This window comes from Numenius arquata, chromosome 20 (assembly GCF_964106895.1).
Source record: "Numenius arquata chromosome 20, bNumArq3.hap1.1, whole genome shotgun sequence".
Classification (NCBI taxonomy): Eukaryota; Metazoa; Chordata; class Aves; order Charadriiformes; family Scolopacidae; genus Numenius; species Numenius arquata.
This window is the reverse complement of record NC_133595.1, coordinates 8,939,574-8,953,845: the sequence shown is the minus strand read 5'-3', so window position 1 is coordinate 8,953,845 and position 14,272 is coordinate 8,939,574. Positions and strand designations below refer to the sequence as shown.

General features: G+C 49.3%; 1 protein-coding gene across 1 annotated transcript in view; it reads right to left on the bottom strand.

Moving 5' to 3' along the window:
- CAMTA1 (calmodulin binding transcription activator 1) overlaps positions 1-14,272 on the bottom strand; it is a 267,647-nt gene that overhangs the window by 170,675 nt on the left and 82,700 nt on the right. Inside the window, exon 5 of the mRNA XM_074161814.1 lies at positions 1,067-1,202. Within this exon, the coding sequence (XP_074017915.1) occupies positions 1,067-1,202 (136 nt within the window). The remainder of the gene's footprint in view (positions 1-1,066; positions 1,203-14,272) is intronic.

The window sequence follows — 14,272 nt, the reverse complement described above, 5'->3', positions numbered from 1 at the left end:
TTAGCCCCAGAGACACGCACAGTCTATTGACTGCGGAAATCAATACGGCTCACACAAATATATACCCTTACGGCTTCACTATTCATTTGTCGAAAGGAGAATATTTCTTGATGACACAGCTAAATGCTACAATTACACATTTTAACAGCCTTTTCACCATTTTGGCCCCAAGTTCAGCATCCAAAGCACTGAATGCAGCCCTGTTGCCTACAGAACCCAGCGAGGGAAAGCTCTGCAGCTGGACTGTACTATCAGAATATGTAATTCCCATTTAATAAAATATAAAAGAAAAAGTTAAATAAATGTACTTCTTATCGACATCTGTGCAGATCTTTAACATCAGAAGTGACCAGTGCGATCAAAAAGCTCTTTCCTCACACAGATGGAGTTTAAGAAAGAATAGTTGTGTCAAACAACAACATGTTTTAGAGCAAAAAGGCTTATTCCAGAAATACTGTCAGGTGAAACCATCCATCTGAATTTCTTTGAATGGCAAAATGCCATCAGTAGAGCAATGGCCTCCTTCAAAATGTGCTTAGAAGCAGAGCCTGATTCTGGTCTGAATTCAACAGAAATTCTACTTGTGCATACTGTGAGACCAACACTTAACAAGCAGACGGAAAATTATGGCAATTGCTACCAGAAACTACCTGGTATTTTGTGAGAATCAAATCACAGACATACAAACCTTACATGGTTAAAAAAAATTCTCAGCAACCCACCCCGAGATGTCTGATGCCCCTTGTGAAGTACCTGATACAAAAAGCACATATTCTACAAAAAATGTTCGGTGACAACACTTCAGTGTGTTCCCGCAACACCGCGGCCGTACAACCGCCCGACAGCCCGAGCGGTAACACCATCAGACGGTGAAGCTACAGTCAATTTTTGCTCAAAGTCGTACAAAAGAACACGTGCATATTTTGGGGGGCCAAGGGGGAGAAAGCTGGAATTCAGCAAACACAAATATTTTCTGCGTGTGTGGACAACTCCGTGTTGAACGTATCCTGTGGAGCCGCTGCCTCGCGCCCTCCCACCACCCAAACCGCCCCGCTCCGATCCCCACCTCCACTCCTTGGACTTTCAGCTTCATGTGATCCTCTCGGGTGGTTTTCCCATCTTTCCTTTTTTTCCAGCAATATCCATCTTTCCTGTATTTCACCTTCTTCCTGTTGTACAGGATCATAGAACCATTCTGTGGCCTGAAAACAAGAAACAGTTTTGGATTACATAAAGAATAAAAAAAGCACCCTAAGAGAGTTTACGAAGCAGTGTGCCATAGACCAGCAAAAGTCTCTACAGAAAAGCAATATTCTGGATTTGGCATAATATACATTTGCACCATTTGTTGCTGTTAACTGGATTAACCCATGTTTTGCAATCTGCAAAATTTTACTTGAGAATCTTGTAAATTCACTGTCATCGAGACAAAAAATCATACTTCAGAATCTTGTAAATTCAGAAGTTAAGTGTGCCAGTGAGAGGTTTAAAAAAAAAGGAAATTTATAATAAAATAGCCAGCGTTGTCACAGGATCTCTCATGATCGGGCTCAGCTACAGTAGCTTTCAGCTACTGAAAATTAGAAGGAAAGAAAGGTTAAGAAAAAAAAAAGGGGTTGTTGTTATTTTATTATAGACTACCTCTCTCTTTTTAACACATCAGCAGGATTAGAGAACAACCACCTCTAACGCAGCACCAGAATATGGATGTTAGCTTAAAAAGGCAATAAACAAGCAAAAAAGAACGGAAGAAGAAAGCATTAGCTTATACGTTGGTTTTGCTGCTCCTGCTTAGATCAGTGCTAGACAGAGAGTAACCTTCTCTCTTCTGAGCACCTCCTTGACTTCAAAGACACAGGAAAACATTTTCTGCTTAGAAACCACGTTGATGCTTTAGAATATCAATAAAGGCACGTTGACACTTGCCCAACAGGCAGAAGACAACGTGCTTTTGGTGTACGACAATATTTCACAGAAATGTTCTGCCATCTGCTCAGCCGAGGCACAAAAGGGGCATTTCTGCTGCAATACCAAAAAATAAAAAATAAGCGACCCCCCCCCAGCAGAGTCCTGCAGAGCCGGCACGCGTCCCGCTCGGCAGCGGCGCTGCGGATGCCGCAGACATTTACAGTGGTGCATTAGTCACAGTAATTTGGCTTTAGGACACCAGGAACAGAAAGAAAAACAACGACATTAGCAGCAGCAGCAATAAACAACTTTCAGAGGAGAGCCTGGGCTGGAGCCCTTCGATAAAGTAACACACCTGAACTTGTACAAACCAGCCCAGCCCACAGAAAGGAGCCTTTCAAGAGAGAGGGTGCCCCCAGCCCCATCCGGGACGGACCCCCCCATCGCCCCCCGCGCCCTCCACCTCTGGACCCTGGAATTGCTAAAAACCCACCGAGTGTTTTCGAGGCCAGCCCACACATGAAAGCTCCTGAAATATATAAGCCAAACGAAGTGCCTTGTGTTCATGCAATGTTGGGTTGTGATTTCAGGGCCAGGCCAGGGGTGCAAACACCAGTGCCTGGCTGATTTTTCCAGCTGGAAAAGCATCCTTCTCCCTCCCTTCCTCCCTCCCGCTCTGGGTTTCCAACAGCACCACGCCATGAAATGAGCACGAGAACAAGCTTCGGCAGGGACCCGCTTCTCATTTTTCTCTAACAAAATACTCCATTTGAAGACGTCCGCCGTCACCCATGTTTATCACATAATAATAGGGCAGTAACACTGATGTAAAAGCTGTTAATTATAGAGTAACTCATCCCAATGCTCCATTAAGTGCATAAAGGCACCGTACAACCGAGGAAAACAGCTCATGATGGTTTCCTACCATCAGCCGCCTGAAATTACCCAGATCAGCCAATACAGCACCCGTCCTCCCTCAGACCAGCACCTCAGCAACGGCGGGGTCTGCTCCCAAACCCCATCCTCCTCCCTCGTCTCTGCAGGACGGACGCATCTTCGGGTACCGGCAAAAGGACACTCTGCCTGATTTATTCAGCATTTGCCCTCCAGAGTGCACATTTAACGAATGTGGACAGAGACTGCAGCTATGCAGACTTTCAGTTATGAAAACAGACTTTCTACTTCCGCATACGTTTGCAAGACCAAAATGATCTTTGATCTAAGTGACTATTAGCACATTTTTTTACTAAACCAGAAATTATAGATCTTTTTTCCCCCCTCATACCGGCAAATACTTATTCCCTGTGACCAGAAACGTGAGCTCCGTTCCCCCAAAGTACACCTCATCCTCCTTTTCCTCTTCCTCCTCCTCCTCCTCCTCCTCCACCCGTGCCCCACCAGCCCACGGCTCGGGAGGAGGCTCCTCTCTGCGCCCACCCATCACCCTGAGAACAGACACCGGGGGCTCAGCGCAACCACCGCGTCTGTCACGGCGTCACAGACAGCACGGGACTCATTCAGCAGAGATATTACATCTCTTGTTTGGTGTTTATTCTCTGAACCCCCAGCGGCTGCACGCGTTCAGCTCAAACCCTTCTCGAAACACCCCGGATTTCCCGGTGCCACCCGCTCGGAGGGGAGTCACCGGCGCGTGGGGGGCGAGCCACGCAGAGACGTGGTGGGGGCTCAACTCCTGCCTGGCCCCGCACACGAGGCTTATTGGAAAACATACACTCGAAGGACCTGAAAGTTTTCTGATTCGAGTAAAATACAGCTTTTTCTCGCACTCACGACAGGGCACGGGGAAGGGAGCGGAGAGCCGGGCTCTGCGCCCTCCCTGCTGCTCCGCAGGGCCGGAGACAGGCTCCTGTTGGTTTATATCCACGATGAAAAAAGAACATGGTAAAAGGTCACTGGAAAACAGTTAACAAGACTTATATGAAATAAAATAAAGCACAATGGAACAAAATCTCTTAAGGATCTCTGGAGCAGTTGTCGATTTTGATAAGAGTGTATTGAATTGCTTTAAGGCTCATAGAAAGCAACTGGTTTTTAAAGATATCTTCATAAAATGAGAGGCAATTTTAGCCCGATAGACACTGCTGCTGTCTTTCTCTTGCTGTAGGAGAGGATGGAGAGGGGAGATCTCCCTGGCACGGCCAAGAGCAGCAAAGGGATGGCCGCGGGGGGACCCGGGGATGGGGTCTGGGAGGGATTCCCGGGATGGGCACGACTCCAGCCCAGATTTCCTCTGGAGGTTCTGCTGCTCGACCCGACGTTGGGGATTTCCCTGTGCCTTTGCAGAAGGGGGGGATGGAACCACCCACCCGAGCTCGCACCGCCTGGGACCGCAATTCCCGGGGGTCCCCCGGGCGCGTGGGGGGACACCCTGCAGCCTGGGCAGGGACATCAGGCACCGAGCACCATCCTCCTCCTCGGTGTCCAACCCCACCCGGGGCCGCCGCAGTAACAACAAGTACTGGGACATTAATGGCAATTTGCCTGATTTGATTAGCTGCTCCTTCGCAGCGACACAGTGCTCCTTTCATTAATACAGGACTAAATGGAAAATAATAAAATAGTATTTTAATATTACGGGACAGCTGAAAGCAAGCAAGCCAGAGCGACCTAAACCCCCCGGGAAGCGGGTTTGTGTTGGGGCTGCCAGAGGGGCTGGGGGGGGAGCCCCAAAGGGCCTGGCGCTGTGTCCCCCCCCTCATCCCTCCCCGGTGGGGGCGGCCAGAGGCCCCAAACTTGCAAGTTTTGCATGGCCTGTGACAAAGGCCAGACTGCTGGCCGTGAAACGGCCACACGATCCCACAGCCCTCACCTCACCTGTACCTGCCCCCCATCCAACACCAGGCTGCTCCCCGACTCACCCCCCGGATCCTGTGGAAAGGTCAACACATTTCCCCCTCCGCTCAGGGCAAGTTTGTTTGGAAAGGATTTGTTGCTCTTACAGAAAAATGTGGCAAACAAAAGGAAGAGGACCGGAAACAGGCGAAAGGAATGATCCTAAATCGTGGCCCCCCCCAGCAGCAGGACAGACAGGCGCTTTGCCTGCCTTTCGCACACAGCAAATCACGATGTTTAATTCAGGCTGGGAACACCAACAGGCAACCCCTCCCAACAGCCACCGCCGACTGTGCTGGGAGCACCCCGTCCTCAAATTCCCCACAATCCCAGATGTCACGGCGGGGACACGGCTGCCCTCGGCACCAGCAGCCGCGTCCATGGCTTGTGCATCCCCCCAAAACCTGCTGGGAGCGAACCCCGAGGCAGGGGCGGGGGGAGGCTGGGCAGACGGTGCAGTTATTCCCGGTCCCACTGCGTGGAGCCTGCGGGATGTTCTGCTCGCTCCAGACCCAGCAAAGTTACGGCTCTGAATTTCCTCTCCCTTATGAGCCTGTGGCATTTAAAAGCTGCCTGATCTCTATTTCGGTCTCTCGCTTGCGGCCTGGGGGAAGGAGGGGAAAGGACAGGAAGAGTAATTGCAGAGCAGAAAGCCTTTTGTCTTAAGTATTGATGAGATTTGAGATGCTTCCCTCCCTCTCCCCCTGTTATTTACCACCACGGCTCTCACATAAATTGCCACAACAGCGTAAGAGCTACTTTTGCCCAAATTGTTCCTGCTACAGGCAGGAAGATGATGCTAAATTCCATTTTCAGGCTTATTTTTAAAGCAAACAATCATACCCTGCAGCTGACGGGTCTCGGGACCTGCTGGGTCTCTTGGGGCCAGCCAGGGCTCCTGGGGATGCTCAACTCCAGTCCAGGACCAGTTCAGGCCACCGGACAAACTGGAGTGTGTCTCAGGAACACGGAGAGAGTCGGTACTGGAGTGCTCATCCTGGCAGGAAACAGAGGGGATTCCCAGGGAAGAATTTCCAGAAATTATGGATTTTGGATTTGGTACCCAATTCAGCTGCGCATCCCTACCTCTGGCTCCAAGACCTGTTCCGAGGGGGTTGTGTTTCGTCTATATAAAGTCCCTTACCTGGATAGCAAGAATCTAAACTTATCAAGAACACAAACTAGATACAAGGAGGGAGTAAACAGAAAACAAGTTAAGATTAGCATATTTTGTCAACTGATGCTTCGTATCTGCCTCTCCATTGTGCTCATAAATTAAAGTCCCTTTGGCCTAAACGACCGAGATGTTCCCCTAATCACATTACCACAGTATTAATAAGGCTGTTCAATGCAACTAGTTCCCTCTCAATTTTCACATCAAGATGTGGTAAATGTCAGATGTATCATTTAATGAAAACTATGTTTTACTGCCCAGGGAGCCTGGGCTGCCGAAAGGGAATTGCAAATATTGCAAAGCCAAAAGCAACTCTTTTTCCGGGACAACAGAATAAGATCAGCCAGAACCCTTCCTCGAGAAGGTCCATGGTTCTAAAATTAAATTTTAATTTTATCATCTTATATTTATTTCAATTCCCTGCCAAGGCAGATGTTTAAAGCAGCTCAATTCTTAACAACAAACCCACAAAATTAGGTGCGAGGCTGCTCCAGGAGGCCCTGCCGAAGCCTCAGAACTTGCCACCAGCCCGTAAAGCACCTGCAGACCCCCCCATGGCAGCACAGGGAGCACTGGGGGGACCGGCTGCCCGGGCAGGGCTGGCGAGGTCCCCCCCGGCTGGTCCCGGTGCGATGGACAGGGAGCTGCTGCCCACGCTATCCCTGCAGCCGGAGGGGATGGCAGCTGAAGGGATGGAGCAGGAGGGTATCACACACCAGACACGTTCTGTACCGCACGGATGCATAAAGCCACCCCCAGCACGTAAGGGATGGAGCCCCCTCCCTCCCTCCCTCCATCCATCCTTCCCTCCATCCATCCATCCCCCCTGCCAACACCGCACTGAGGAACGGCTCCTGTAACAGGCTTGATTATGCTATTTTTCATCCTGCGTAACTGTTAGCTTTATTTTCCCTGGCTATGAAGTTATCACGGAGTCATGGGACAGCGAACGGGGACTATCTTCCATCTTCTGAATCTATGCACGATAATAATGAGCAACTAACTTCCACTCTCCCAAAGGAGCAACCTACTGATGCAGAAACTGGCTGGGAAGAGCTGGAGCCTTGGAGGAAGCCCTGGGAAGGGAGAGCGCCTTGTAATAAATCACTGCACTGAATCACTGCCCTTGTTTCCCAACGAACACAGAGAGGATGAAGCCCTTGAACATGCCTTCACCCCGAGAACCCCAACTCCTCCCACGGGTGCAAAAGAAGGCAGCAACAAGCACGGGGACACCCTTCTCTGAGGAGGGGTCCTGCTGGAGACCAAAGCCACGTAAAAGCGTGATTATAAGGAATAATCCCATTCTACAGAAGAATGGAGCAGCCCTCCTCCATCACACGCCTTAGCAGAGAAGTCGGGAAGCTCCTGAAGCAGAGACGGGTCAAAGCCCCCGGTGGGCTCCACCGACCACGCTGCACGGCGTCGCCGCTCCACCGAGAAGATGGAATACAAGCACAGGGCGAGATGGAAGGGGAAGGTGGCTCCGGAAAGGGTTATCGCCATAAGAAATATTCTGCAAATATTGGGAAAAAAATCATGCCTGAAAATATTCTTCTCAGAAGTTAATTAAAGTAAAGAGAGAGGACTGAGAATACGATGCTCATGGGAAATCACGTACCTCTTTGAACACACCAGGAAAATTGTGTGTGGCCATCATGAGGCACTTTAAAATAATACCAGGTGTACATAATAACATCTGAAAAGACTGACGCAGGCCCATAATTCCCTCATCTGATACTCGGACAATTTGCTTAAAAGCATCATCTATTCCGTTTATGTCACTGACTCGCTTTGCTCTGCTGGAAATCACGTTCGGCCAGTTCCTGGCCATACCCAACAGCATCCGTCTCCTCTGGATCTCCATTGCCCGCGGCATCCCCCTCACCGCCGTCAGCCCGAGGGGGACGGAGATGCAGCGTCAGGGGCGAGGGCCCACGCGGAGGCACCAGCTGGGTCTGGGAATGGGGAGAAGCGTCAGGAGCAGGAGCTCCCCAACACCTCCCGACCCAGCCCAGGGCTCGCCACGGGGCACCCGGGGCAGGAGGGGTTTGTCCTGCCGAGCTCCGCTCCACCCGGGGCTGTCACACATTCCAGCCGACGGCTTCAAGTGACCATCTATTAATTTCTCCTTTTTTTTCCTCTTTTGCCCTGTGTGCAGCTTTAACGCCCTTCGTGGCGGCTCTCACTGGAGGGCAAGGAGGGACCACGGGGACCGTGGGTGGGGATTGCTCCCGACTGACATCAAGTTTCAGAAATACCTCATTGATTATTTCTTGTCTCTACAGAAGAAAAAAAAATCTGATGACAGAAATGATTTGTTCCCTGAGAAACACTGCTCTCTGAGTCTTCATTTACCGTGACGTTTCCCTCTGTTGCATCAACAGAAGATTCAAGCCCAAATGGCAACCGAAATCCTGCGCAGCCGCAGGCTGGGAGGTCTCACCCCCATTTCAGAGCCGCCCCCCGGCCCGGCAGAGCCCGGGGCACCTGCTGCCGGCTGAGGAGGTGACCAGGACCGAGGTGTCAGTGTTAAGGATGGTGTCACCTCTGTGAGAGGGCACGTGTCACCCACCGCCCCAGCGACCGATCGGAAGGATGCTGTAACAGGTACCTATAGCTCTCTGCCATACAGAGAGTTTTCAAATAATATTTACACCGACAAATGTTTTCAGACTTTGGGGAACCTGCAAATCACAGCTGTATCACTGGCAGATCACACATGAGTTGGCTTTATAAACCTTTTTTTCCCCTCCCCAGTAAACACTTCTCTTCACCCTCAGGCAATGGCTCGCACTCGCCCTGGAAGAGGAGACCCCAGCGGACGCTCAGCCCATCCCAGCAGGACCACAATCGAGAGAAAAGCCCCTCACAAGCACTTAATAGAGACGTTCAGGCTTCATGGTGTCTGCTGAGGACCAGCAACGCCTTTAAAACGCCATCACCCTGCCTTTAAAGCCCCCATCGTCCTCACTTAAAGCTGCGAATATTATTATTGTGTCAACTGAAGGAATTTCAGATTATGGGTTTGAAATTTACCCGATCTTTGAACTCTGCAGAGATGAAACAAAGACTTCAGAAGAAGTCTTCTTATCCATGTAGGAAGAGGTATAAATCGCAAGAAAACATAAATACACTGGATTTTTTTGTCTCTGAAATTAAATGTCATTTGCATTTAAGATGAAAGTTAATTTATTTTCTATCTACAATATTTAAGAATTTAAAGTCTAAAATAACAGACTGAGCAATTTTATCCAGAATCGCAGTTAATGCAATGGCTAATCCCATCAAGGGGACATTAATTGGTGTCTAGATGCTCCTTTTCATAGCAGCAGCAGGCCATAAGACTTAATCCTTACCTCCTCTTTCCAGCACGTCGCCTCTGTGTTCATCAATAAAAGCAATGCTATTCATTAAGTATGGGAGTAATTACCTATGGCTCCAACAAACAGGACCGAACAGGCGCGTGCCCGTGGAAAGCTGGCTTTTGTACCGCGTCACAGGACTGTCCCAGGGCTGCCCAGTGCAGCCTTTTTGTGAGATCAGGATGAACTCTGACGGCTGAGATCCAAGCTACAAAGCACTGTGAAAGTGCTGGGACACGCGTTGACCAGTCTCACCCCAAAGGCAGGTCCTTGGGGCTATTTAAGGAGTGATCGAGATGCTGGTGCCACAAAAATCCATCCTGCAGACGCTCCGGTTTGCTCGGTACGTTGCTATAGAGGTTTAACCACGCGGCATCTGGGGCTCTGCCCACTCAGGCAGGAGCAAAGGCTGCCCTAAACCACCTTCCCAACGGCCACATCTCCATGGACCACCCCAACCCTGCCTGGCTCCCGTGGGGATGGAGAGGGACGGGCAGCGACGGGGCTGGCATCTCCATCTAACAGCTCCCAGCGCTCCCGTGCCAAGACCTGGTTCTGTGAATGCGCTGGAAAAGCCTGTAGGATTTTGTCTCCCTACTTGCTCTCGACACAACTGGAAAATAGGGAACAGTGATAACAGCACTAATAATAGCGATACAACTAATAATAGGATTTGACTTCTCAGTAAACATTGACTCTGCTGTCTTTTATGCCCAGTGATGGCGTGGTTTGTTGCCAAAGAGTGAACTCCACGAAAGATTCATGCAGCATCTTTGTGTATCATGGTTACTCAGCCTAATTAATTCAACCATTAACAACTCCCTTACTTTTAGAGCCAATCAAAAAAATCAGAGCAAAAAAAAGGTCCATAGGGTCCCTGCTTTTGACACCAGAGGTGGCCATCCTCCCCCATCTCTGCTGCGGTGTCTGGAGCCCTCACGGCTGTGTCTCCCTCCTTCCCCCCCACTCACACCTGAGGGCACGTCGCCCTTAGAAACCCCTGCCTTGTGAAAGTACCAACAGCCCAGCTCTGAGTCACAGCAGGTGCTTTTTTGCACAAAATCATTACTGTGTGCCATTACGATTTTGAGCAGCCCAAAACGTTGCCTACTAAAAACCTCCCAAAGGAGGGAAATGGGAAAGTCCGGCAGCTCCAGGGCCAGCCCTCGCATTGGCAAAGGCACAAGCCATCCCCCTCACCCCGACTTGTTCCTCTGCCTCCCTTTATCAGATCTGCTCCCCCACCCAGACATCTGCATCCGAGACCACAAACAGATCTACAAAAGGGAAATAAACACCTGCTGAAGAATTGTTTCCCTACCGAGGTCCGAGGGATTTCCAGGGAGTTTATAGGTTACGCGTTATCTTAAACCACTTTTGTGCAGCGGGGGGCCTGATGTACCCCACTGGAGTGAATACATGCCTTATCCATTCGGGAGCAGGGGTCTGTGCCTCCCGGACGGGCTCTGCTGCAGAACCACCCCCTTCACAGCCCGCGGTGCCGGGGCGAGCACCACGTCCCGGAGCAGGAACAGCCCCTGGAAACCTCCCCATCCCACCCCGGAGAGTTCGTTCAAGCAGCTAACGACAGCATTCCCAACAATTTTACTGAATAACACGGTAATTCACGTGTTGATGGTCCTGAACTCTATACCAGATTTGAAAAAGAAATTAGACACACTCTTTATGAACTCCTCAGTATGCCGAGCAATTGAAACCTCCTCATAACAATATAGGACCAAAGCTAGAATATTAAAATTGTCATTAAGTGGAATGCACACGAAATGCTAAAAAGTCTTTTGGCAAATTATTCCTTGATATAATGACATGCTGTAGACCTAAATCTTAGTACAAGGCATGAAAAAAGACAGTTAAATCAACTTTGTTCATTTAAATATAATTTTAAAAGAACTGGTGTTCGTCTCTTTATTGCTCAAGGATCTTTATCAATTTCTTTAGCCCTCATTTATTTCTCTTCCTGCTCCCACGGGGATGCCATTTGATTTATTGGGAATTAGTTCTTACAACTCATGAATGCTTTAAACTGTTTTCAGATTAATCATCGCGTGTCTGGGTGCACAGAGGGCCGCGTTGGATCTGTACGTTGGTATGTACACGTATACACCCATACACACCCGAGGGGCTCCCGACCTGCCGCCTGCCAGCGGTCGCTCCACGCCACCCACGGGAACGGCTCCTTACGGCAGGGACCTGGGGCTCCCATTCACTTTTAAAAAAACTTCTTTGGTGGCCTCATTCTGCAGGGATTATTTTGGTTATGGCTCTACCAAAGGCCGGTGTGAACCTTAAAGCAAAGTCACTTCCAGCACAGCAGTGACACCCGCAAAGGCTGCTGTTTGCTTATGGGGGAGGGAGACAACGGGAAAAAAATTCTGTTTATTTAGTTAATTTACTTCCAATTCAACATCCCTGCTCACTGCAGCCAGCGGCTCAAGGCTAACGAGGTTTTCCCCAAGCAAACGGGGCCGTACCTCAGTTTTGTCCAAAATACTGTATTCCGGAGGGTGCCATCAATGCCCGTTTCCTGGGACTCTGACAGGAGGAAGCTGCGCGGGGTTTGCTGGGATCAGGAGAACCTCAGAGGGGACGGGAGCAGAGAGGAGCTCTGTGCCACGCTCGGAAAGTGCCGAGAGGAAAAGGTTTCTGGTTCTCCCTCAGCTGCAGTGCGGAGCTTGGCTCACGACTTAAGACACTATAAAAATCTGTAAATATTTGAAAATTGAATAACAACTCATTAATTATAAATTTTAATTGAGAACCACTTCAAAAGGGAATTGCAGTTCGACAGTTGATGAACTTCCAACACTGCAGCCAGGAAAATGGCTGGCAGAACAGCGATGGCAGACCCCGGCATGCTCCGGGCATCCGGAGAGACCCGGGATGTGCGGCGGCACCAGGACTGCCCGAGGAGCCGGGGCTCCGGCTGGCAGAGTCAGTGATGCTCTGATGGGAATCAGCCCCCAAACTTTGCTCCAGCACACGGCGAGGACCGACCCCTATAGACACTGTACAGCGAGGGCAGGGGCTGCAGGAAAGGTGCTGAGCGTATAGGAAGCGTATGGAATAGCGCAGGGAGAACTTCTTTGCTGTGAGGGTGGTGAGAGCCTGGCCCAGGTTGCCCAGAGAAGCTGTGGCTGCCCCATCCCTGGAGGGGTTCAAGGCCAGGTTGGAGGGGGCTTGGAGCAACCTGGGCTGGTGGGAGGTGTCCCTGCCCAGGGCAGGGGGTGGCACTGGGGGGGCTTGAAGGTCCCTTCCAACACAAACCATTCCGTGATTCTGTACTAAGCACATAAGGCACAATAAGCATATAAGCATGTAAGGAATCGTTTCTTTGCACGTGTTTGTTCTCCATCCGGGAAAAGCGGGCGCTCCCTCTGCCCCCCAGGAGGGCAGAGCTCGGCCGCATCCATCGTCCAAGAGGATTTACGAGCATGAACGTGACCCTCGGGGCAGGAGCTCTCTTCGACGGTCACTCACTGCAGGCTGCATTCGAGGCACGCGCTTAAACACCCCGCAGCAACCTGGCTTAAGCCCCTCCTCTCTTTCAAATTAACCTCAGGAATATAATCTATTTATTTATATCAATTTAGTCCCATCAATTAATGATGACAAGGCAATTAACTAGAATGCCAGACAGTAAAAAATAACCACATAATGCCTTCTTTAGAGGAAATCTATTATGTAATCCCAATCGGTCTTCATTAACACAAAGTATTCCAGTAAAAGGTAGTAATCTAGTTATGGTCTGTGAAATATGAAGATTCACAAAGTCATTTTTCAGAATTAAGGGTAAAGCATTTTAAGCAAATGGGAAGGAAACATTTTTGCATTTCTCCTGCAAACCTTTGCAAAAAAGGAACAAGTGTCGTAACGTGACGCACCGGCACAAGAGAGTCATTAAATTAGCCATTATCACTACAAGGAGACGCACGGCGGCTTCCTTAGCACCCCCCGTCCCCGCGCTGGTCGGCCTCTGGATCAAGCCAAGAGCAAGACGGCGCCGGTTTCCTCCATCCCTCGTCCAACGCTCGCTGCGCAAAGACGCCAGCACCAGGAAAACGAATCTCAAACTGCTAATTGTAGAGGTCCTTGAACACCCCGGTAATCACTTTTTGGGCTGAAAGTCTTGGAATGAGTGTTCCACAATTTTATCCCAATGCTGAGTTAGCACACAGTCCTCACCTCCGGCTCTCCCGCACGTGGGCTCACGACCGGCGCCTCGGAGGGGTGCCACAACCCCCCCCGGCCCTGGGCTCCGAGAACCGAGGCAGTGACTCGTGCACAGGAAAAGGGTGATTTATTCTCTCCAATACTTAATGCGACGCACTTCAGAATTAATACATCGAGTGTTTTAATGATACTAATCCATCAATTTTATATATTAAAGATCCAATTATTAGAAAAATTAGACGAAAAAAACTTAAACAAATCCACAAAACAACCAGTTTCACAAAAACACAGATTTTCCAATTTTAAGCCTTATTCGCCTTCAAACTTATTAATAAACTAATAGACAATAAGAGAGAATTAAACCCAAATATAGGAAGTCCTGCAAACAAAGAGCACAAACAAATATAGTGAACCACTTCTCCAAAACGCGCCAAAGCTGTTAAGCACTCACCACTTAAAATTTATAATGAAACAGCTTAAAAAATCCCAAATTCCTACAGGAATGTGTTTACAACACAAACTCAATTCTTGTCTTATTCCGATGCTTATCTTTTCTTACACCCTCTCAGCTCATCCTACTTTCGAATTTAATTACATTACAGTATTTATAGTTGAGATGAAATTACACATTTTCAGATTAATTTACCCTGAACCAACTTTTGATAACAGAAAATCCTTTTCCTATCATGCCCTAATTTGAGACCACCCACGTCAGCACGAATCACTCTTTCAAACCTCCCGTCACCCCCAAGCAAAGCCGCTCCCGCCGTCTCCAGGAGTA